The sequence below is a fragment of the Chiloscyllium punctatum genome, chromosome 15 (genome assembly GCF_047496795.1).
Source record: "Chiloscyllium punctatum isolate Juve2018m chromosome 15, sChiPun1.3, whole genome shotgun sequence".
NCBI classification, from domain to species: domain Eukaryota; kingdom Metazoa; phylum Chordata; class Chondrichthyes; order Orectolobiformes; family Hemiscylliidae; genus Chiloscyllium; species Chiloscyllium punctatum.
Window position 1 is genome coordinate 81,809,747 of NC_092753.1, and position 25,200 is coordinate 81,834,946.

Consider the following 25,200-nt stretch of genomic DNA (forward strand, 5'->3'; position numbering starts at 1 on the left):
TGTTATTCTGTTCTTTTTTGTTTGTGTTTCATTTGGTAATCTTGTAAATAAATTGTTTTGTTTAAAAATAAATGCATCGCTCCTGAATATCTGCATTACACCTGCTTAAAACAACGAGCAAAGTTAGGGTCTGGGCTACTTTCTTGAAATGTTTTGAGGGGTTCTGGCCTGGTCCATAAAGCTAATTATTTAGCAACTGTTTCACCTTCAAACCATAATGAGCTAGGGTTAGGGTTGAGAAAACATTTACCAATTTCTTTTGTTCATGGGTAGAAAACACCTATAACAGAGGTCATTCCAATGGACAACCCATATTTCCATTGTTGCTACTTTTTCACTTCTCACTGATTTTGATACATCTGAGCAACTGAAAGCCACATCACAAATCAAACTCTAACCCAATTATCTTGATCCATGTACAAAGGAACACTGCTTTTTAAGCACAAGCATTCATTGACAAGTATATGAAATACCTCAAGACATGATGAATGGTCCAAGAGATAAATAATTCCTGTGTAGAATTCACCTTTATCATCAACGAGAGGGATGGTACTAGTAACTGAAATAAATATAGTATGGCCTCTTCCACAATTGCGCAATCTGTACATATTATTCCCATGGTTGCAATCTGCACACAAATGCAATGAAAGCTCTCGATCATTAACACAATTCTTCCATAGACTCCCTCTATGAGAAAAGACCTTGTTTGAAAATGTAGATACAAAATGTGTGACAATTTACAAACTAATTTTTAAGGTCGCCTCAAGTAGGACATGAAGTATTTCAAATTCTCTTTTGAACTTCAGATTAAGAAACAAACCAACATCACTACTATATGTTCAGTCTGGACATTATAAACAGTTCACACAAAATCACGACATAGGTATCAAGTGTTTATTAACAGGCAATCAGGCACAATATAACAAAATATTGTTACAGATTTGTTTTTAATAGCTCTGCTAAGAGTATGGTGTGGCCATCTTTAACTGAGAATTTGTCTCCCAAATAAAATTAATTTATTTTAAATAAAAAATGTTTTTCCCACTCAGTCCTCAATGACTCTGACATTATACCATGATGATATCACCTAGCACTGTGGGGAAGGGACAGAAAGATAATCTTCCTTCCAATTTAGGCCTTTGACCAGACATTAAACATCGGGAATGCAGGAAGGAATTAAACTGGTACCCTCCTCATCGGAGGCATTATTCGAATATGCTGCTGAAACAACTGAAAGTGAAATTCTATGTTTATTCATTTCTGTGGAACAAAACAGATTGAGGATTGACTAAGGACATTCTCTTTCAGCCAATAAATAATTTGAAAACAACAGATTGGGATTGCCAATTGGACAAGGTACCATAGTCTACGCAGTGTCCATAAATAGTGCACCTCATCATGAAGTGGACTTCAAGAGGGGAGAAAATAGCCCTAAGACATTTTTAAAAAACATCAATTGGCTGGTTGAGCAACAATCTTTTGACAGTCCCCTTTTCAACCATGTGATTTAAACGAATACTGAAGGAGACAAAAAAATACATCAAATGTGTCCTACATTCAATTTTAAGTCACCATTAAAGCAAATGTTATACTTAAAAGAATTATTCTATTAGAAAAACTAAGACAATTCATATGTAAATAGTAATGGTCATGCTTAGACAATAATAAAATTAACAAAACATTAACACCAGCATATTCTTTAAATCACATTTTTTCTTGGTTTAAAGACTGACAACAATTTCAAAAACAAAATCCTGGTGATATTTATAGACACAAAGGAAAGTATTCCTAATGGTCGATAACACAAGGATTAGGAGAACAGAGCGAAAGGTAATTCCCCAGCTGCTGACCAAACAGCATCAAGCCACAAGATGAGAGCAGTGTTGAGGGGCTAGAAATCTTTCAATTTCGTCAAACTGCAATGGACACTAAATTGATGTTCCTGAAGTACTGAACTACAGCCGAGAAAATAGTGATACTTGTCAGTAATCGGTGAGATGCTGCAGATAGGAAATCCATTCAATTTTTTGAAAAACAATTTGTCTGCTTATCAACTGCTGATTTAAGCCAAGTTTATAAAAGTTTAGTCAAATCAATTAATTTTCTTGCAAGGATTTTTTGAGTTCAAGAACTCTTGCCTCTATGATCTCACTTATCAGCATCTTTGTCGTTGTTTTATGTTTTTAAAAACATCCGTTTAAGTGTCATTGTGAATTCCAACTGAAGCACACAATGTCCCTTATGTACGTTCACAAACAAGATTTACTGTGTACAGCTGCTCACTGCTAGGCTGACTCAAGTCTGAATGCTTCCCTTCAAAGAATGAATAGTGAATATCCAAGGACAATGTTCGCAAGCTTATAACATGATAGAGATATTCAGCAACTTATTTTTAAATCATGAAAGGGAGGCTGGAATAGCTTGCTTCATCCCATTCTCATCCAATACCTCTCATTTGTATCCTGATAGCTGTCAAATGGAAAACAGCCTGAGTTTTGCTACGTCAGAGATGGCGAAGAGGTGGGAGACCTCTTTGTCCATACAACAAAAAGGTAACAAATAAGTCTTCCAAAAGAGCTGCATCTAAACAGTTTAACAGCACATCATTCTGTACATTTTCTCCAAATGTCTCAGTGGAGCTTTGACACAACAATATTTTGAACCATAAAGCAAAGTAGATCTAAAACACTATGTTCAAACAACTATCAGAAAATCTAAAGTTTTATTCTAAAAAGCAGATTAAACAACCTGCATACAAATGAGGACTCCCTATTTCTCAGACATAGATTCTGTAGCACATAGCCAAGGAAACTACATTCAAGGACCAGTAATTTCCTAGTTTGTTTGTGAACTTTGCAACTCATCTTCACACAGGGTTTGACTCTCATTGGAAAATTGTACTGACAATGATACTTACACATGGCAAGATTCAACATTTCAATGCTGATAAATATCATTAGCACAAAATACCCAAGTTCTTAGTAAAGTCAACAATTAGTCTGCAACATATTGTTAAAACACTACAGATTGTTCAAATTTAGGTTTCTAGTAACAATATATAAATTAAATTAATAAATACCTCTCTCCTTTTTACTAAAAATAATGCAATTGACAGTTTTAGTTTGAAGTCTTTCTTGGGATCCAGGACAGAATGCATTTAATTTTAAACTGTAAAAAGGCCACTAATCATTGGATATGTGGATCTTTAGCCCAATGCCATAGGACAGATTCTTCTCCTGCCTCTCTACTGTCAATGCCAATGTTACCGGTTTAACCCTCCATGGAGGTTCCTTCTTCAAAAGAAGGAAAACCTGACCTGAAACATTGACTCAATTGCTCTATATAGATGCTGCCTAACCTGTTAGACACTGCTAGAAAAAACTATCTTTATCTTCCTTCAATTACTTAGTTTCTGTCAGCACTATTTTTAAGTCTTGAAATGTAAAGAGTTATCATTTTAAACAAATTGCTATGCGATGCAAAACAATGATCCAATAAATATATGGCAATCTCCTCGATTGCAACACCTGTACAAAACCAATAAACTCAACATCAGGATATGAATTAGTACGTCCAGACCACCAAAAACAGTTTGGTATCACAACTTATAATTGTTTTCTCAGACATTAAAAACTATAAACAATCATTCAGAACTATCCCCAAATACCCTTTTCTAATTTGAAATGAATTTTAAAACTTATCAATCCTATTATATTGGTCCCCAAAATTGATACGCTTAACAAAGTTTGTTTCTGGACATTCGTTCATATCCCCAATTTAAATCAAAGCAGTTAAAAAAAAAACTTCACAAAATGATATTGCAAATAATTTAGAAACCACAACAATTTAAAAAAAAAATTTGATTCCAGAAGGGGAGCTGGCAAAATAATAAATACAGGTCTTGAATTCCCAGCATCACAGTTCAGGTGAATGGCTGTAACGCTACAGCCACAACTTTATTGCAGACCAAGAGCCAGCATGTGATTCCAACTCCACCTGCAAAAACAAAGACACGTCCGATGCACACCCTGATACAAAGTCCTATGTATTTATGACAAGAGTCCACCAATTACTGTGGAATCACCAAATTAAGAAGCATAATCTGTGTTGTCCTCTGTAAACCAGAGGTAAAATATTCATGCAAGCAAAGTTAGCTAGGAAAACCAAAATCTTTCTGCTCATCCATCCCTCCCCTGACGAGAATGATGTACAGGACAAAATTGATTCTCTGCAAGATATAAACAATTAGCTGCTCCAAATGAGTTGAGTACAAGTGATGATTTAGAAATTGTGACGATCCACATGTTTACCAATCACTTCTGCTGGTAACTGTTGGAATTTGATGGGAATTAACTTGTTGGTGAATTTCTATTGAATTTGTTGCAAAGATTTTGCTTTGGACATCTCATGTTTAAGAGTCCTACCCCATGGTTGCAAGTCTTCAAACCAATTAAACAAAAAACAAAGTTCATTTGACATCAAGATTTCTAACCTTCAATAATTTTCCATTTATGAGAAGTAGCAATTGTGACACAAAAGGGGCAGTGTGAAGGATTTAGTTATGAGGAAATAATGAAAAAAATCCGTTATGACACTAGCTCACCTGGAAATGATGTTGTATTCAGGGATGATTTAGCATTGACAAAATTTTTTTCTTCAAATATTTTTGTCTTGCACTCCAGTATAATTCACATGAAATACTAATGTAAAAGGGAAAATAACCTTTCTTATACAATTTGTGAAGTGTGTTAATTGATTGGCAAGTGAGCTAATTTGTATCGTGATGACCAACAGTTAACTGCTCAGTTTAATTTAAATTTGAACAAGGCAGTTGACTACTAGTCACAGCATTCCCAAGAAATGAACCAGAGAATAGCTGTCACCTATTTTGTCAAGTTGAAAAAGGCACTAAAGTACTTACGTTATTTCTATCTACAAAGAACAGAACCTAATTTATTAATCTATGTCGCTTCTGCCACATGCAAACACACCACAGTGTGCACCAGACTGCCTTAAATGCTTGGAAGTGTAATGTTCAACATACACAGGATTATTTAGTAAATGATGTCCAATCGCGTAATTGCGTTTCTAATTTTTGTACGCCTGGGCTGGTTGGAAATGGTCAGATCAATTTAAAATGAAACTGTTCTTAAAACATACTGCACCTTCTACTCCAGTTGGGAAAGCTACCATCCGCTCCAAAGGTGCCATCCATTTTCGTGGAAGCACAGCAACAGGTTCTGAATAATATTTCAATATCAGGGAAATCATTAAAACTGCCTGGAAGAGAATAATCATCATTTAATAATTTACACAGTGGTGAATTCACCAAATATCAAGATAATTACTCCAACTTGAGCACTTTTCCAAAAGGTATCCTTTTGGAATATACCTTTATCAACAACCAGTCATAACAGCATATATTTGGTGATTCAAATCACAGCATTTGCTGTTCTAACAACATTGGTACTACTAAATTAGGGGGCAGTACTACTGAAAGTAAATGTGATCACTGCAGGAAGTATGTGCAGTGCACAAAACTTTAGATATATTATCAATTGATTTACCTTCCAATTTTCCATCTCCAAAAATGGAAAAAATTGGACTTTCTTATTATCTGGGTTAGAACACATTATCTACCAAAAACTATTTGTTATTCTTGAGTTAGGCTCTTATCACAAACAGGAAATTCATCATTTTCCCCCCAATTATGCAGACAACCTGCTGTAAAGTTCACACCAATTTCTGTGCTGTCAGCAAATAAGCTCAACTTCGATTCTATCCTCTTTCAGAATCTCACAATACACTACATGAACAGCACAAGTTAAAAAATGGCTGATTCATTGGGCTAAAATCTAAATCTGAATGATATGAAAGTTTTCCCTCTTTGTTTAAATTCTTTGCCAGTAATATACATCTTGTGTACAATCTGAACAGGACTGGAGTCGGGATTTTAGACTGCAAATCAAAGTAGCACACACTGACAAAGTAAGCAGATATCACACAAATGCAACAAGACTCTTTTTTAAAAAGTTTGGGATGGAGGCACATTGTTAAGATAAGGAAGCTACATGGTTGGCAGAGTGGATCAGTGGTTAGCACTGCTGCCTCACAGCACCAAGGACATAGGTTCGATTCTAGCTTCGGGCGACTGTCTGTGTGGAGTTTGCACATTCCCCAAATGTCTGTGTAGTTTCCCCCAGGTGCTCCGGTTTCCTTCTACAGTACAAAGATGCACACGTTAGGTGAATTGCTTGTGCTAAATTGCCCATAGTATTCAGGGATATTCAGGTTAGGTGCAATAGTCAGGGGTAAATATAGGGTAGGGGCAATGGGTTTGGATGGGCTACTGTTCTGAGGGCTGAAGGGCCGGTTTCCACACAGAAGGGATTCAATGATATTCAATGACATACTTGGTTCTGCATGTGGGATAGCTTAACGCTGGCATAGTCAAAAAAAAAGTTTAACCACTCAATAGCATTACCGAACAAGGCAGAATCCAGAGTGAAACCTGTTGCAATGGACTGCAAATTTTAATTTTGCAATTTGGTTATCAAGGTGGTCAGTCATTAAACATATTCATTTGGGATGACGATGTACTTTTAACAAAAAAGAACAGTAAGTTCATTACACAAAAGACAATACATGACAATTTTTAGAAGATTTTATTAACAGCGCAAACAACAATTTAACCCTTCTTCCCTCCCTCCCCCCACCCCTACCCAAGCAATATTCATATGGAATTAGTGTCTGTAAAAAAGTACCAGTCCTATCTTCATTTTAAAATATCTTAATCACAAGCATTTCCTTTTGGCTTTTTTTTGCACATTGTCTATTTGAACTACTAAAACAGTTCTTCAGGCTCAGATAGCCTGGAGATTGCAAAAACTGAACTGCCTTTTGCAGTTATAAATCTTTTCCATATTCTGAACTGAACCTAGTTATAGCTTCTGACTTGTCTTTCTGGTCATAAAAGAAGGTCAATTTCATAAACACTTCAATAATTTCATGAAGTAGCAGATCCTGTTAATTATCTCAAGTCACTTGCTTTTCTAGAAATACTGTTTTGAACTTTCTCTTAAAATGGACTTTGATTTGTAAAACAAAAAAGGTCACTTTCACAAAACTAAAACCAAAAACCTATTTACTTCCACTTTAGTACAAAGTTCCCAAATAATAATAATATAAAATCATAAAGCTTCATGACATATTGCCTACCCAAAATGAGCAAATCTTTCACACTTTTATTTATAGCAACCTTTATGTCACAGAAACTTTAAGTTATTATTTTCAAGATTATAACTTGCCAGCCACTTTCTGAAAGAGCTCACTAACAGCAACAGGATGACTACTTTTGATGAACAGGTCAAAATTCAAATTCTACATCTATTTTTAAAAAAATGCATACTCACCTGCACAATATAAAACACAATATTCACCACCCACTTGATTTTTGCTAACTGCGCCGTTCTTGTTTTGACTACAAAGGAAAAATTTCTGCTCAGTAGTGTTTTAGACAATTGAGAGAAGATAATCCATTTAGAAACAGTAAGATCCTAACTACTGCAAACCAGAATTCATCACTTTATAAGATCAAAAAAGAAATGCATGTCTTTGAGCTGCTCTCAATAAAGGAAGGCATTCACCTGACGAAGGAGCAGCGCTTCGAAAGCTTGTGATTTTAAATAACCTGTTGGACTATAACCCAGTGTCATGTGACTTCTGACTTTGTCAGCCCAGTCCAACACTGGCATGTCCACATCATAATTAGAATTAACTAATCCTGATAAGTGGATACCATCAGCAAAACTGACCAATTTCCATTGAGCACAATGCACTCCCTCAAAGTGTGATGGCAGCAGGTTGAATAATCACTTTCAAATCTGAATTTGACAAACTCAGAAAGGGAAAATACTGCAAGATGATGGAAAAAGACTAACATTAATTAGATTTTTCTTCCAAAAGGGCCAGTATTTGGCTCAATGGGCCAAACTGTAGCCTTTTCTGCTGCAATATGCTATGTTGCTATGGATTGCAGAATCACAGTAAATTAGAAAGACCAAGTCAATAATACAAGAGAATCAATTAGAAAAGAGAGAAAAAGTGTGAAAACAAAATGAAAAAAAAACAAGTTCGCCACTCAACTGTCCATAAAACATCAATCAAGGATGATGCTATTTTCACAGGTTTTAGATCAATCTGTCCCCATTTCTTTCAGATAATAGTTGTTAGTAGTGATTCCATTATTGCTATTTACTGTTCTGGAGCCTTTATTTGTTTCTTGTCATATTACGATGTCCTTTTGCCTTACACCACCACTTCAAAAGCTGTTTAATCACTACTGACCTTCACTTTTATCACAGACCTTCCCTTTTGTTCTTTTCTCACTTTCCCAGCCTCAACTTGTTTAAAACTTGTTAAATACTGCTTTGGCCACGACACCAAATGGTGTATGGGAGAAGTATCTATTAATCTTCAACTTCTTGTAACTCTGAGAAAAAGTCATCGACCTCATGTGTTAAATCTGTCATGCCTCAGATGCTGCCACACCTGCTGAGTACGTCATTTTCTATTCTTATTCCAGATTTCCACCAACTGCAATGGTTTGCTTTTGCTTAAATAAATTGGTTTATTTGTGTTTTGGAAAATAAAAAAGTACCATCTTGATAGCTTGAAAGGAAAAGCTCAAGGCAAGAAGCAGAGACTTGACCTGAAGCGGAGTTAATTAATTTCAGCAAGGGAAATGGTACTGGTCACATGAACAAATGAAGGCGTGTGGGGCAGGAAGAGCAGTGGAAATGTTCGTAACTGGAACCTATAGAGACATGCTGAGTGTTAGGTGTGAACATGGAAAGACGAGATGGATTGGATCTGCGTGTCACCACACCCTGTTCGCAATAAACTTTACGGCTCCCACATGAACAAAGCATGAGGGCGTGGCTGCAGAACTACATCGCTGAGAGAGTTGATGACTTCAGAAAAATGGGTAAAAATAGTGCTGAATAATATTGTATTTAAAGATCCCCCAAGGCGGAGTTGATGAAAGGGAAAAAGGAATAGAAAGAAAACCAAAAGAAATTCAGACAAATCTAAATTCAAAACATAATCCTCCAAATCCTCTTCCATTCAGTGTCAAAATGTCATGATAGGGAGAGTGTGGGGGGAAGCTACAATAATTTTTGGTTCTTGAATCTTTCAGTTCTTTAGCTAGTGAGTTGTTTTGTTTAAACTTTTGCCTGCTGCACTCTTACAAAGGGAAACAGGTTTCTCAGTACCGTGAGTTTTCAGTTTATCAGTCATTTTGTTTATCTTGCGCTCCAGCCGTGCATATCTGGCAAACTCATCCATCATGCTGATTGTTGCTAACTCTTGCTTCATGTTTCCAATTTCATATCTCATTTGGAGCTCAGTCTCTCCATCTTTTTGCAAAAGTTTGGCCACCTGAAAAAGACACCAGAATAAAAAAAGTGTGTTTAGTAAAGTACTACTTGAATACCTGGGTATTCAATTAGACACTCTTTATGCCTCTTCAGCACAAAATCACAAGTGTTACAGTGTAAAAGGCGGCCATTATGGTAAATTGCCATCTGCACCAGCTCTTTAAATAAGCATGACTTGGTGCCAACCTCCTGCTGGTTTCCCATACTCTTACATATTGTTTCTATTTAAACAATCATCTTGTGTCATCTTGAATGCCTTAATTGAACCTGCCTCCACCACACTTTCAGGCACTGCATTTTCGACTTGAACCACTCATTATAGGAAAAAGACTTTTTTCCCCCCTCACCTTGCATTCACTTCCTTTGCAAATCACTTATGTGCCCCCTTATTCTTGAGCATTTTGAGTGGGAGGTTTCTCTCCTCTTTCTTCCATCCAGCATCCTCATAATTTTGAGGAAATATATCACATCTCCTCTCAGCTTCTTCTATTCAAGAACAGTACCAACATTTGACAATAGGATACAGGAGCAGAATTAGACCAACTGGCCCATCTGGTCTGCACCATCATTTGAGCATGGCTAATATATTTCTCAATCCCAGTCTCCTATCTTCTCCACCTACCCCTTGATCTTACCTTTCAAGAATCTATTTAGCTGTCTTAAAAATATACAATAACTTGGCCCCCCCAGCCTTCTGTGGCAATGAATTCCACAGGTTCTATTACCCTCCTCCTCAATTCAGTTCTCAAGGATTGCCCCTTCACTCAGACTGTTCAATCTATCATCATCACTGAAGTTTCTCATAACTGGAGATTTTCTTGTAAATGTCTTGCACTCTCTCCACTACATTCACATTCTCCTTATGGCGTGGTGCTCAGTTCACAACACTCTAGCTGAGATCCAACAACTGTCTTATACAAATTAGTCATAATCTCAGTGCTTTTGTACTGTATGCTCCTACTAACAAGAATGAGGATACTGCATGCTTCACTGACTGTTCTCACTACCCATCCTTCCACCTTCAATGATCTGTGTGCATGTACACCAAGGTCCCTACGCTCCTGCACCTCCTTAGAAATGCATCCTCTCCGTTATTTTGTCTGTTTGTGTTCTTCCTACCAAAATGCAGCACCCCAGATGTTTCTGTATGGAGTTCAACTGTCACTTATCCATTCACTGCACTAATCTATGCATGCCCTTTTGGGGTTCTACACATTTACAGTTTACTTCACCTCTTTTCAATTTAGTTCTTCCAAGCTTCAGAAAAATCCATAAAGTTTGAAGTGATACCCTGCATACCATGGAGAAAATGAGGACTGCAGATGCTGGAGATCAGAGTGGAGACTGTGGTGCTGGAAATGCACAGGTCAGGCAGCATCCGAGGAGCTTATGTCCAAAACATCAATTCTCATGCTCCTCAGATGCTGCCTGAACTGTTGTGCTTTTCAAGTACCACACTCTTGACCCTGCTCATCATGATCAAGATAATTTGATTCTATCAGGAAAAGTATGGGAGAACTCCACTACAAACCTTCCTCTCGCCTGAATAATAACCAATGACCAATACTGGATTTCCTGAAGGAGCAAATTACTGGCGATGCTGGAATCTGTACTGAAAACAAAAAAAAAAATTCTAGAAATCAGTGGTTCAGGCAGCATCCATGGAAAGAGAGGAAGCTAATGTCTAGATGACTCTTCAGAACTTTGTTTCTGATTATTTTATTATTATCTTGCGACATGAATTAGAATGTTTTTTGCATAAATCTCTGCATGGCACTGTATAGAATGTCTTCTGAAAGTTTATGTACACATCAAAACATCCAACACCACACTTTGAGAATGCAGGAGGCTTGCTAGGAGTGGGTGAGAATAGTCTTATGTTTTACAAAAAAAAAAGGATAAGGATTTTAACAGCAGAGGCAGAAACAGAATTTAGTGAAATGGAAATAGGCATTTATTTGTTAAGGTTGGAATTTGATTGAAAGCTCACCCTCTGCTAGCTCTCCCTGTTTAGGCTTATGTAGAGTGTAACCACTTGGGCAGGGTTAAAACACTTACAAGCATCTTCAAAGTGCTGAGTGGATAATCCTACTCAGCCTGAGCTCCCCACCATCTGTCTGCCTTCAGCAGAATTCCGTTCAGTTCATACATTAAGTGACAGACCCTGACAGCTTACTGGTAGTCTTGAAGATCTGTGCACTACGTGTAATTTACTCGACAGTGGAAAATTGCTGAAGTAGTCCTATCCAGACAAAAGAGAAAAATACATCTCATCCTGGACGTGTGCATAACTTCAAGAGGTTCAATATCATTCAGGACAGGATAGCTGATTTATTGGGCCCCTACCAACTGGATGTCCATTCAATTTTGACTGTTATACAGATAATCTACTTGGTGCATTGTTGAAACTCACCCCATAGTCTCAACTACCAAGCATAACATACAGAATCATCACCTTCAAGTTAAGAAGCCTAACTTGGATACACATTAACATCTTCTATTGCCCCTGGATAAGAGTCCTGGTCTTTATTGTCCAATCCCTCTGTGGGATTTATTAGAGCAACTAGAGAAACAAATTAGTGCTACCTTGTTCACAACCCAAGTACAAACAGAACAAAACTTGAATCTCCCTTTGATATCGTACTAAAACATTAAATCACCAACTTCAGGTATAAATTTCAAAAACGGCAACAAAAGACTAACTTGAATTGACTTAATGAAGTGCCCAAATCTTCAGATATAGGATGCACTTTCCCACTGTTCCTCACAACTCAGGATTTTCTCCAACAAACTCCTTGAGAGACAGGATTTACATGTATTTGGAAAAGGCAAGGACCAATTAAGGATAGTCAGCATGGTCTTATGTGTGGGAAATCATGTCTCACTAACTTGATTAGGGTTTATTTTGGAAGAACTAACAAAAAGAATTGATGACATGCAGAGGGGAGGACATGATCTATGGACTTCAGTAAGGCATTTGACAAGGTTTCCCATGGGAGACTGGTTAGCAAGATTAGATCTGATGGAATACAGGGAGAACTAGCCATTTAGATACAGAACTGGCTCAAAAGGTAGAAGACAGAGGATGATGGTGGAGAGTTGTTTTTCAGACTGTAGGCCTGTGACCTGTGGAGTGTCACAAGGTTCAGTGCTGGGTCCACTACTTTTCATCATTTATATAAATTATTTGGATGTGAGCATAAGAAATATAGTAAGTGAAGTTTGCAGATAACACCAAAGTTGGAGGTGTAGTGGTCAGTGAAGGTTACCTCAGATTACAATGGGATCTTGACCAGACGAGTCAATGGGCTGAGGAGTGGCAGATGGAGTTTAATTTAGATAATTGAGAGGTACTGCATTTTGGGAAAGCAAATCTTTGCAGGATGTACACACTTAATGGTAAGGTCCTAGGGAGTGTTGCTAAACAAAGACCTTGGAGTGCAGGTACATAGCTCCTTTAAAGTAGAGTCACAGGTAGGTAGGATAGTGAAGGTGGTGTTTGGTATGCTTTCCTTTATTGGTCAGTGTATGGAGTACAGGAGTTGGGAGGTCATGTTGCGGCTGTACAGGACAATGGTTAGGCTACTTTTGGAATATTGCATGCAATTCTGGTCTCCATCCTATCCAAAAGAATGTTGTGAAACTTGAAAGGTTCAAAAAAGATTTAAGGATGTTGCCAGGATTGGAGGATTTGAGCTATAGGTGGAGGCTGGGGTGGTTTTCCCTGGAGCGGAGGCTGAGGGGTGGCCATATAGAGGTTTATAAAATCATGAGGGGCATGGATAGGATAAACAGACAAAGTCTTTTCCAGAACTAGAGGGCATAGGTTTAGGGTGAGAGGAGAAAGATATAAAAGAGACTTAAGGGGCAATATTTTCATGCAAAGGGTGCTGGGACCACAGCTGTTTACAATATACATCAACAATTAGATAAAAGGCATTAAAAGTAATATTAGCAAATTTGCTGATGACACAAAGCTGGGTGGCAGGATGAAATGTGAGGAGGATGTTATGTGAATACAGGGTGACTCGGACAGGTTAGGTGAGTGGACAATTGCGTGTCAGATACCATTTAATGCGGATAAATGTGCAGTTATCCACCTTGGTGGCAAGAACAGGAAGGCAGATTACTACCTAAATGGAGTCAAGTTAGGTAAAGGAGAAGTACAACGAGATCTAGGTGTTCTTGTACACCAGTCAATGAAAGCAAGCATGCAGGTACAGCAGGCCGTGAAGAAAGCTAATGGCATGCTGGCCTTCATAACAAGAGGAACTGATACTGGAACGATGAAGTCCTCCTGAAGCTGTACAGGGCCCTGCCGAGACCGCACCTGGAGTATTGTGTGCAGTTTTGGTCTCCAAATTTGAGGAAGGACATTCTGGCTATTGAGAGTGTGCAACGTAGGTTCACAAGGTCAATTCCCAGAATGGCGGGACGATCATATGTTGAAAGATTGGAGTGACTGAGCCTTGTACACACTTGAACTTAGAAGGATGAGAGCGGATCTGATTAATAATCTTATACGTCTCAAAGGATTGGACATCCTGGAGGCAGGAAGCATGTTTGCACTGATGTGGGGAGTCCAGAACCAGAGAACACAGTTTAAAAATAAAGGGTAGGCCATTTAGAACAGAGTTGAGGAGAAACTTCTTCACCCAGAGAGTAGTGGATATTTTGGATGTAGGTTTGCTCGCTGAAAGGATCATTTCCAGATGTTTGGTTACCCTACTAGGTAACATCTTCAGTGGGCCTCAGGCAAAGCAATGCTGCAAATCCCTGATTTTTATTTATACATTTGGTTTTCTTTGGGTTGATGATGTCATTTCCTGTGTTATTTCCATCACCACAGGCAATGACATCACCAACCCAAAGAAAACCAAACGTATAAATAGAAAGCAGGAACTTTCAGCATTGCTTTGCCTGAGGCCCACTGAAGATGTTACTTAGTAAGGTAACGAAATGTCTGGAAATGAACCTTCTAGCTCAGCGAGCAAACCTACATCCAAAACCTCAACCTGAGCTACAAATCTTCTCAAAACTCACTAAGTAGTGGATATATAGAATGCTCTGCAAAGTCTCTGGATACTTTCAAGAAAGAAATGGATAGAGCTCTTAAAGATAGTGGAATCAACAGTTATGGGGATAAGGCAGGAACAGGATACAGATTGTGGCTGACCAGTCATGATCATAATGAATGGTGGTGCTGGCTGAAAGGGCCAAATGGCCTACTCCTGCACGTATTGTCTATTGTGTATGGAATGCACTGCCAGAGGAAGTGGTGGAGGCTAGTACAATTGCAACATTTAAAAGACATCTGAATGGGTGAATGAATAGGAAGGGTTTACAGGGATACAGGTCAAATGCTGACAAATGGGACTAGATTATGATGGGATATCTGGTCAGCATGGACGTGTTGAACCGAAGGGTCTGTTTCCGTGCTGTACATCTATGACTCTGATTTTGTTGAGAAAGCAAATATCACAGGGTAAACCAACAGTACTGTTTTACAACTTAGTACCTGACTAGAGTAGCACAGCATTCCTTGCCATTCCATGGTTGGCAAAGCTGTTCTTTGTTGAACACTTTGCAATGGATAGTTGAAGACAGCACTGAGAAGTGAGGGGAAACTGTCACTGGATTAAAAAAAAAATTAATAGGAAAAAAGCCCCAAGTGACAAAAGAGTTCACTTTAAATTGAATCCTCATTTTCATAAGTCATAATCTTTATGTGAAGTTGCAAAATATAATCACTTCAGAAAGGAATTAAAACTAGAAATAGGCAAAGATTCAAGCTGATTTTACAAAAAAAGTGTACAAGGTCTGAATACAAGGTCATCATATATTATACAGTCTTTTTAAAAAGGAACTAGTGTCAGTCGAAAAACAAATCTTAGGATTGGGTTCCAACAGCAAACGGGAAAAGACCTTGTTGCCTAGAGCTGGATTTGAAAGTTAAATCACTCCCAATCCAATTTACGCACACAAGATTAATTCCACACGTGGACCAGACTTACACCATCCTGCATCAGGAAAAGATGCAAACACAATCATTCTGGAAAGGTCAACAGTACTTTAGTTCCAGTCCACAATCTTATTAAGATACAAAAACTTGAAGGAACTCAATGTTACTACCAGACATTAACGGTGATGCTTTCTCCACATTAAAATTACATCTAGTAGATCTGTAGCCTTTCTAATCACTAAACTGTTTCAGTACATAATGGAACCAAATTAATCAATTGAATTAATGAGACCTGATTAAATGAATGGACTCAGCAACTGAAGAAAGTATTGGTTCCAGATCAATTATATTTTGAGAAACTTTTCTTTCCATTTTGCTCCTCAGAGTCAACGCTTTACAGAAAATTGACATCAAAATTGGCAAAAAAAACACACAATCGCCAATGCAGCACACACTAGTAAAGCAGTAGTGGGGTGAAGAGGAAGATACTAATTAATGATTGACTTAAAAGTGGAGGGAACATGAACAACTGGTTACATTTGTAATTTCCCATAATACAATATTCCAAGGTACAGATTAAAAAAAAAGTCTAGACAGTAAACTTGAAAATCAAGGGGTTTTCAGACTGAAAGGCAATGTAGGTCAATTAAAACAGGGTTGATGAGTGAGATGTTGTGCAAGTTAGGATATGAGCAGCGTTTTCAATTAGATAAACTTTACAGGAGATACAAGATAAGGATAGAGATTTTAGCAATAGGCCCGAGCAGTATAAAGTTGAGTAATATGAGAGAAGGATGTCGGCAGTCTTGGCAACAGAGAGGATGTGGTATCAGAGACGCATCTCAAAGACAAAAACGAATGGTACTATATTGGACATCTTTGACTCAATGTTTTACTTTTCATATGCACAGTGGTGATCAGATTAATGAGAGAAATCTGATGCAATATTGTATTTGGGCAGTATGGTGGCTCAGTGTTTAGCACTGCTGTCTCACAGCACCAGGTCCGAGGTTCGATTCCAGCCTTGGACAACCGTCTTTGTGGAGTTTGCACATCCTCCCAGTCACAAAGACATGCAGGCCAGGTGAATTGGCCATGCTAAATTGCCCGTAGTGTTAGGTGCATCAGTCAGAGGGAAATGGATCTGGGTGGGTTACTCTTTGGAGGGTCATTGTGGATTAATTGGGCCGATGGGCTTGTTTCCACACTGTAGGGAATCTAATCTAATCTAATCATAAAAGGAGTGATTTTAGAAAATGTTAAGTGGAGGACTAATTGGTCATAACCAAGTGGATGCTCATAATTCTATACCAATTGCATGAAAGCAAGCTGAGTTCAAGAAAATAATGAGATTCAAACTAAAAAGTTAAAAACAAAATAAAAAGCAGACATTTTGACAACAACCCTGGAACCCTAAATGTGAAGTAAAGAAGGATGGGTAACCCACTTTCATCATGATTTGGATTATATTTGTAATATACTAACCAACAGTATTTAGGATTTCAAAGCAAGTATTGTGCATAGATTCCTTTGTGAGTTTTATGTGCAGATAATTTTTTTGGGATAATGACAGCTGGTGGAACGGAAGGGGTTTAGTGAATAGTAAAGATTAATACATAGCCCAAAATGTTAATCTGGCTAAACAATGCATTGCTGGACATGAAGCAGACTGAACATGAATACAACAGTACAGCAGCTCTTCTGAATACATATTTATCAATACTTTCTGGAAGAACTTAAATAAATCAGAATTTTTTAAAATTTCCAGAATTATAAATGCTATAGATATTCTGATAGATTGGGGTGGGGGCCAAGTTTGAAAACAGGAAAACTGAAAGAAAAGGGATGAGGACTCATGGTCACATTGTTCAGGAGTCACATCATTTGCTTCCAGCACTTAGAAGGAAACAGAGTTTATGGTTGGGAAATTGCAAAGAAAATGCAAAACATAGGACATGATAGGAGATTTTAAGCATCCTTTAAAATTACTGTTAAAGATAGTAGAGGGTGCTGAATTCTTAAAATACATTCAGAAAAAATCTTGCAGCCTGTATACAGCAAATCCAGCAAAGAACAGTTTGGATTTGGTACTAGGAATTTAACTTGGAGGTGGAAGGAGTATCAATGGAAAAACATTAGCGGTAGTGATCAGTTAGATTTAGTAGTTATGAAATAAAGAATAAAATTTCAAAAAAGCACACAAATTCCCTTGTCAGATCTGACAATTACTGTATACAAATCACATCCCATTCTCCACAAGAACATTACCCAATTTTAAATACAAGTATGAAACTATTGCAATCTCCCAAGTCACAAACACAAGACAATTGACCGTTTTTGCACTGCATCTACAAGAGTCTATGCTTGGAGGACTGTATCATGCAAGGATAAACAGACAGCTAGTCTAAATTGGATCAGTATCAAGTCAAACATCAATTTTGATAAGACAGTTGATTCTACAGAGCACACCAGTTACAGAAACATAAGGTGACATGTGGGCATTTAGAACAAAGAGGATACTGGTGATGTCAGATGTAGCCTTGCAATCAGACTTAGCCCCATTTGCCAGCAATTGGCCCATATCCCTCTAATCCCTTCCTATTCATGTACCCATCCAGATACTTTTTTTAAAAAAAGTGTTGTAATTGAACCCATCTCCACCACCTCCTGTAGCAGCTAGTTCCCTCTCACCTTAAACCCATGCCCCCGAGTTTTGGACTCATCTAACCTGGAGAAAGACCTTTCTATTCACCCGATCCATGCCCCTCACGATTTTACAAACCTCTAGAAGGTCACTCCTCAGCTTCTGACGCTCCAGGGAAAAAAGTCCCAGCCCATTCAGCCTCTCTCCATAGCTCAAATCCCAGCAGGATCCTTCAAAATCTTTTCACCACCCTCTCAAGTTTAACAACATCCTTCCTACAGGAGGATGACCACAATTTTGTACAGTATTCCAAATGTGGCCTCATCCATGTCCTGAACAGCCATAACATGACATCCCCACTTCTACACTCTGTTTTGAAGGTAAGTGTGCCTTCTTCATCACCTTGTCAACCTATGAATCCACTTTCAAGGACCTACGCATCTGCACTACGAGGCCTCTGTTCAGCAACACTCCCCAGGGCCCCATTGTTAACTGTACAAGTCCTGCCCTGGTTTGCCGTACCCAAAATGCAACACCTTACATTTACCTAAATTAAACTCCATCTGCCACTCAGCCCATTGGCTCATCCAACTATGATCCTGTTGTGTTTTGAGATAATCTTCTTTACTGGCCACTACACCTCCAATTTTGGCATCATCTGCAAACTTACTAACCATACCTTCTATATTGACATCCAAATAATTTATAATAAAAAAGAATGATGAAAAGCAGTAGACACGGCACCAATCATTGTGGCACATTGCTGATCAGTCCTCCAGGCCAAAAAGCAACCCTCTACAATCACCACCCTCTGTCTTCTACCTTCAAGTCAATTTTGTATCCAATTGGCTAGATCCCCCTGTTTCCACGTGATCTAATCTCACTAATCAGTCTACCATGCAGAATCTTGTTGAATGCTTTGCTGAAGTCCACATAGATAACATCTACTACTCTGCCTACATCACGCTTCTCTGTTGGCGCTTCAACAAACTCAATCAAGTTAGACAGACAATTTCCCATGCACAAAGCCATGCTGATTATCCCTAATTCAATCCTTGTCTTTCCAAATGCATATAAATCCTGTCCCTTAGAATCCCCTCCAACAGCTTGCCCACCACCAACGTCAGGCTTACCAGTCTACATTTCCCTTGCTTTTCCTTAGCACCTCAGCGTGACTATCAATGATACAAATATTTCAGCAAGGGGTCGTATATTCCCTTCCCTAGCTTCCCACAAAGCTCTGGGAAACACCTGATCAAGTCTCAGGGATTTATCTATCATTATGCCTTTTAAGACCTTCAGCATTTCTTCACTAATATGAAATCTTTTCAAGACATTTCCCTAAGTTCCCTAGCTTCCAAGTCCTTCTCCACAGTAAATACTGACAAAATATTTGTTTAGTACCTCACCAGTCTCCTTTGGTTCCTCATGTAGATAGCCACTCTGATTTCTTCTCTCCCTAGTTCTTTGGATTCTCCTTAACTCTTAATTCTAAAGTTAAGCTTCAAAATCTATTCTTAAATCACCATGAGTCAGAAGTACATAGTTATTAACTTTGACACAAAAAAAATTAAACATACAATAACTGATTTTAATATACTTCACAGTTTACATCAATATAAAACCATAAGACTAGGAGCTGAAATTAGGCCAGTCATTCAATCATGACTGATATGTTTGTTAACCCCATTCCCCCACTTTGTCCCCATAACCTTTGATACTCAAGAACTTCTCTATCTCAGTCTTAAATATACTCAATGACTTGTCCTCCACAGCCTTCTGTGGCAACGAATTCTGTAGATTCACCATTCTCTGGCTGAAGAGGTTTCCCCTTATCGCCATCCTCAAAAGGTCTTCCCTTTACTGCAAGGCTGTGCCCTCGGGTCCTAGTCTCTCCTACCAATGGAAACATCTTCCCAACATCTACTCTGTCCAGGCCATTCAGATTTCTCTATGTTTCAATTAGATCCCCCCCATATCCTTCTAAACTCCATTGAGTATAAACCCAGAGTCCTCAAACATTCCTCATATGTTCAGCTTTCCCTGGGACCATTCTCATGCACCTCGAGGGCCAGTTCATCCTTCCTGAGAAATGGGCCCAAAACTGCACACATTGCTCCAAAGGTGGTCTGACCAGAGCCTCACATCCCTGCTTTTACATTCAAAATCCTCTTAAAATAAATGCCATCACTGCCTTCCGAACTGGTGGCTCAACCTGCAAGTTTACCGGAGAGAATCCGAGACTAAATTGTTTCAAACTGCAGAAAGATAGAGGACAGTACAAATTTGATGCATTTGGTAAAGGTAACAAAAAGATGACAGACTTTTTTTTTCGGATTTTCAATGCACTACCTTATGAGTCATGGAAACTACTTAATACATAAATATTTGAAAGAGAAAAATATTGCATTGTTTTGAGAAAACAGATACAGTGTGACTAACTGGACTGCTAAACACCGAAGATTACAAAATGTTTAGAAGGAATGCAGGCAAGTACTTTTCAGATTATCCAACACTCACCACAACTCCAACCTCACTGATGACAATTCCCATATCATTTACAGTTTATAACAACAATATATACACACCCACACACACACACACACACAGAGAGACAAGGTATCACTTAATTAGCATGTAGCCATTACCTATACCCCAATTCCACAGGGCTTTTGCCTGAAACATCGATTTTCCTGCTCCTCGGATGCTGCCTGAACTGCTGTGCTTTTCCAGCACCACTAATTTAGAATCTGGTTTCCAGCATCTGCAGTCCTTGTTTTTACCCAATTCCACTGGGCCTCATGCATCCATGCCAGACCCGACTAGATAATAAAAAAAAAAGACTGCATTTCAAAAGAAAAAGCCAGCACTGATTTGGTAGGTTCTATCACGGCCTAACCTGGGAGAAAGTGAAGACTGCAGATGCCGGAGATCAGAGTTGAGAGAGTGTGCGGTGCTGGAAAATCACAGCAGGTCATGCAGCATTTGAGGAGCAAGAGAATCGATGTTTCAGGCAGAAGCCGTTCATCCTGGTGGGACATGAATAGGGTAAATAGGCAAAGTCTTGTCCTTGGGGTCGGGGAGTCCAGAACTAGAGGACATAGGTTTTAGGGTGACAGGGGAAAGATATAAAAGAGACCTAAAAGGGCAACTTTTTCACACAGAAGGTGGTACGTGTATGGAACGAGCTGCCACAGGATGGCAGTGGTGGAGTAGAGTACAATTGCAACATTTAAAAGGCATCTGGATGGGTATATGCATAGGAAGGGTTTGGAGTGATATGCGCTGGGTGGTGGCAGGTGGGACTAGATTTGGCTTGGGATATCTTGTCAGCATGGACAAGTTGAACTGAAGGGTCTGCTTCCGTGCTGTACATCTCTATGATTTGTGTTAGCTGCTTAGGTCTCTAACCTTTGCTTCTCAAGAGATCATTAAATGAATGACTGGTTGTTCCACAGGTATGAAATAAGCCAAAAGGATGGGGTCAGCACATAAAGCTTCAAAAGGTATTATGGAATCATAAACACAGACAATATAAATGACATAAGAAGTTGCTGGAACAGCTCAGCAGGTCTGGCAGCATCTGCGAATAGACAAAGTTAACGTTTTGGGTTTGGTGACCCTTCCTCAGAATTTAGATTTTGCCCATTTTTAACTTAATATAAATGACAGTTGTCTGCTAATTTATTGCTTTAGGCAGGTTAAATATATCAAGCTTTAGATATGATCAGATGTGCGTGTTGAACTAGTAATATAATGATCAGAATTTGATTTTCTGATTAAAAAAAAGCAAGATCTCTTATTAGATCTCAGCAAGTTTAAAACTGGTAGCATCCACAGTTGATTTAGTTACATTTTAATCAGCGCAATTCTGATTAGAATTTAAGTGTGCTTGCTTCAACCAGTTGAATTTCATAAGAAACTAAATATTATGTCATGTTTTCCTGGTCCAGAATATGAAAATAATTGTCCAGGTATCAAAGAAAAAGAATTTTGAAAGCAGAATCAATATTGCACATTTTTCAATAGAATGAAAATGACTGTTCAACTTAAAAACCCCAGTAGATTTACATTCCTGTTGCCCTGTTAAGTCAGCATTTGTAACATTGCTCCTTTAAACAACTAAATGCAAGGGCATGACTGTAAAATAATGCTGCAAACCAGGTAGTACTGTACATGGAACTCTGAAGGAATGCAGTTGACTCACAATTACACCTGTCACATTGATGCATTGGTCAAAAATTAAAACCACTAAACTATTCCTGAGCATTTTCATTTAGAATGTGCAAACCTTAAAACAATGTTAAGGCTCAAGCACAACATCTTTAATAAATTTACATTCTTCACAAATAATTTAACGATTTTTCAGACTACACCCTCCAACAAATACTAAAATGCTCACCTCACTAAATAAACATTTAGTCAAGTCCAAAGCAATGGCCATTGGAGATCCCGACATATTACAACAGATGATTGCAAGCTATGTATCCCCACTAACGTGACCATACGTATGGTGTGACTTACCCCATTCCTTCCTATGTGCCAATAGAGAAAACTGTTGTAACTAATTTGCTTTCCTCCTCAGAATCTACATTTTCTCTGACAACATGATTTCCTTAAAAAGAATCTCAAATCTCAATTCTGATTAGAGATTTCATATTTCAGTACTATTTAGGATTTAGGCTCCAGTCTAAATGGAGGCATGGATTCTTATCCCACCATTGCCACTTGCACTATTAGTTTTTGTCGCAGACTTGGTGGGCCGAAAGGCCTGTTCTTGTGCTGTATTGTATAATACAGCAATTAATTTCAAAAATGTAAAAAGGGTTCAAAAAGGTCTCCGAATGAAGTTAACACACACGCACACACACACTAACGTTTTGATCCCAAAGTGCAACTTCTGCATTTCAGTGACTGTGAACTGCAATTTTGTGTCCTCACACTTTCTCAATGAAGTTCAAGTCGTGGCAAAAACAAAGTGAAGGAACAAATCATAGCAGTATAAATCGGTCAGCATGCTCTGAGAAAAAGGAAGCATGCCACCATGCAATTTTTGTTATCCATTTTGCTAGTATATTTTAAATTATGAATAATCCTTAGCCAAAAAAATTAGCCCACTTCATCTCTTTTGGATCTGATGATTGTACCCAACAGAATTGGTAATAAATAGTTTGACACAGTTTCAAATAAAAAATATACAGCACGTTGTGAGCCTTCATTTCATCCTGGAAATATTTCTGGGAGAGGATACAGAGGAAAAATTGGTAGTTTGCCCTTCCATTTCAATCTCAAAAATGGTTAAAGTCAAAAAGAAACTTATTTATTTTTAAACATTGATCTACTGAACTTGCTCTTCAATTAGCAATATTTAATTCAGCAATGTCAATTTTAATTAAGCATCAAGTTGCCAGAAACATTTCAAATTTGAAGAAATTAATTTCTGAACCGTCAACTCATTCAATGTGCTTTCACATGACAAATATTGAACATATTAATTTCACGAACACTGAACCCATAGACAATAAAATTAAACTATGAAAACATTTTTGTTGTAACATTGCCTATAACCACCATTTAAAGTCTTAGTTTCTGAAGGTATTAGTAGCTATGTTTAACATAATACCCAATTTACTGTTTTTTTTGTAATCACAATCTGGATTTTTAAAAATAAATCATTGTAAATTTTGTTTATGATCAGCTTTATTCATTTTCTTTAAAACACATAATAAAGTCACAGATCAGAAAGTTTCAGTCTACAAAAAGGCAAATAAAAACCACAGGCTTCCATAAACGTACTGTACATATTTCCCCAAGCTGTTGGCAATTACAAGCGAGACCCCCCACCATTTAGATAAGAACTGCGGTTGATATAAATCAGAAACAAGAAACTGCTGGAAAAAAACTCAGCAGGTCCGGCAGCATCTATGGAGAGAAATCAGAGTTTAGCGTCAGGTCCAGTGATCTTAATTTAATAAGACACAAGCATCATTCATTGCAGTTTATGACACAATTTAATCCACAGATTTAAATAACTCTGGCTCCATTTGTAAATACAGTATAAAGTACAAGAGACTTAACATTGTTGAAAAGGAACCGCTACTGAGAACGTTTGCTTTAAATGCGTTTTATGTTCATATAAGGACAGCAACGTATCTAAATTATACAAGATACCTTACAAAATTTTACTGCGTTTTACACACCTAATTAAACATTTTTCCTCCTTGCAATATCTGTACAGAAAAAAACATTAAAGTGTGAAATATATATACTGCATTTTTTTACAAAAGTACTCAACTATCATTGTTAGTCTAGACTTACAAACAAATACTTACAAGTGAGGAAAGGGTTGGCAGTAACATCTTGAACAGACTACATAACAAAACTGAGCCAAGCACTAACAACCACGCACAGCTCTCCGCCATGTTGCTATCATTTAACCCCACCCAAAAAAAAGCTCACGGTTACAGCCGCAAATGCAGTTAAACTCCAGTCATTCCTCGCAAATGGTACCCTCCACTAATAACGAATTTCATCAGTAAGGCAATTTGAGTGAAGCACAACAATTTTTTTAAAAAGCTACAGGGGAGGGTTATAAATGATTTAATGCATGCACGTTGGAAATAATCGCTTGGATTTGAAATTTGCAATCACAGATGGGTTTCACTACGCCTTTGTTGAAAACAGCAAAACGTGTAGAAACCAGAGAGCGAGACAGCTTCCAATCAGCATTGCTGCTCTACACGCTTCCCGCGCGCCCCCCCCCCAAACAAACCAAACAAACCAAACATCAAACAGGCCGTACAGCGCGGGGCTGTGTGATTGACAGCCATGCTGCACCAATCAGCTCGCTGTCTATGTTTTGAATACATGTTAATACGATACGACAGCCAATCGGCGCCCGGGACTTGCCATCATGTTCGGTGATATTGAGTGAAGGAACGAATCTGGTTCGAACTAGTTGGTTTGGATGTATTAACGTTCCATACTTGTATTGTAACAAGGTAGTTGTATAGGATCCGGGGTTTGGCAGCGCAACTTGATGTTGTAGGAGTGCAATCTGCTTGTGTATTTGTTATCTTGCATCTCAATTTTTTTTCCATTACGCAGAAAAATATTTTATACAAATCCTCCAAACATGCCTAAGAAGGCGGTGA

The 25,200-nt window shown here is 38.1% G+C and overlaps 1 protein-coding gene across 1 annotated transcript; it reads right to left on the minus strand.

Moving 5' to 3' along the window:
- Positions 1–880: 880 nt before the first annotated feature.
- On the minus strand, positions 881–24,777 carry get1 (guided entry of tail-anchored proteins factor 1). Its single transcript, XM_072585653.1, has 5 exons — positions 24,379–24,777; positions 9,276–9,441; positions 7,413–7,480; positions 5,166–5,280; positions 881–3,996 (listed from the first exon to the last, which is right to left on the minus strand). Exons 1-5 carry the CDS (start codon positions 24,466–24,468, stop codon positions 3,923–3,925), a joined length of 513 nt encoding a protein of 170 aa, XP_072441754.1. The 5' UTR covers positions 24,469–24,777; the 3' UTR covers positions 881–3,922.
- Positions 24,778–25,200: the final 423 nt, after the last annotated feature.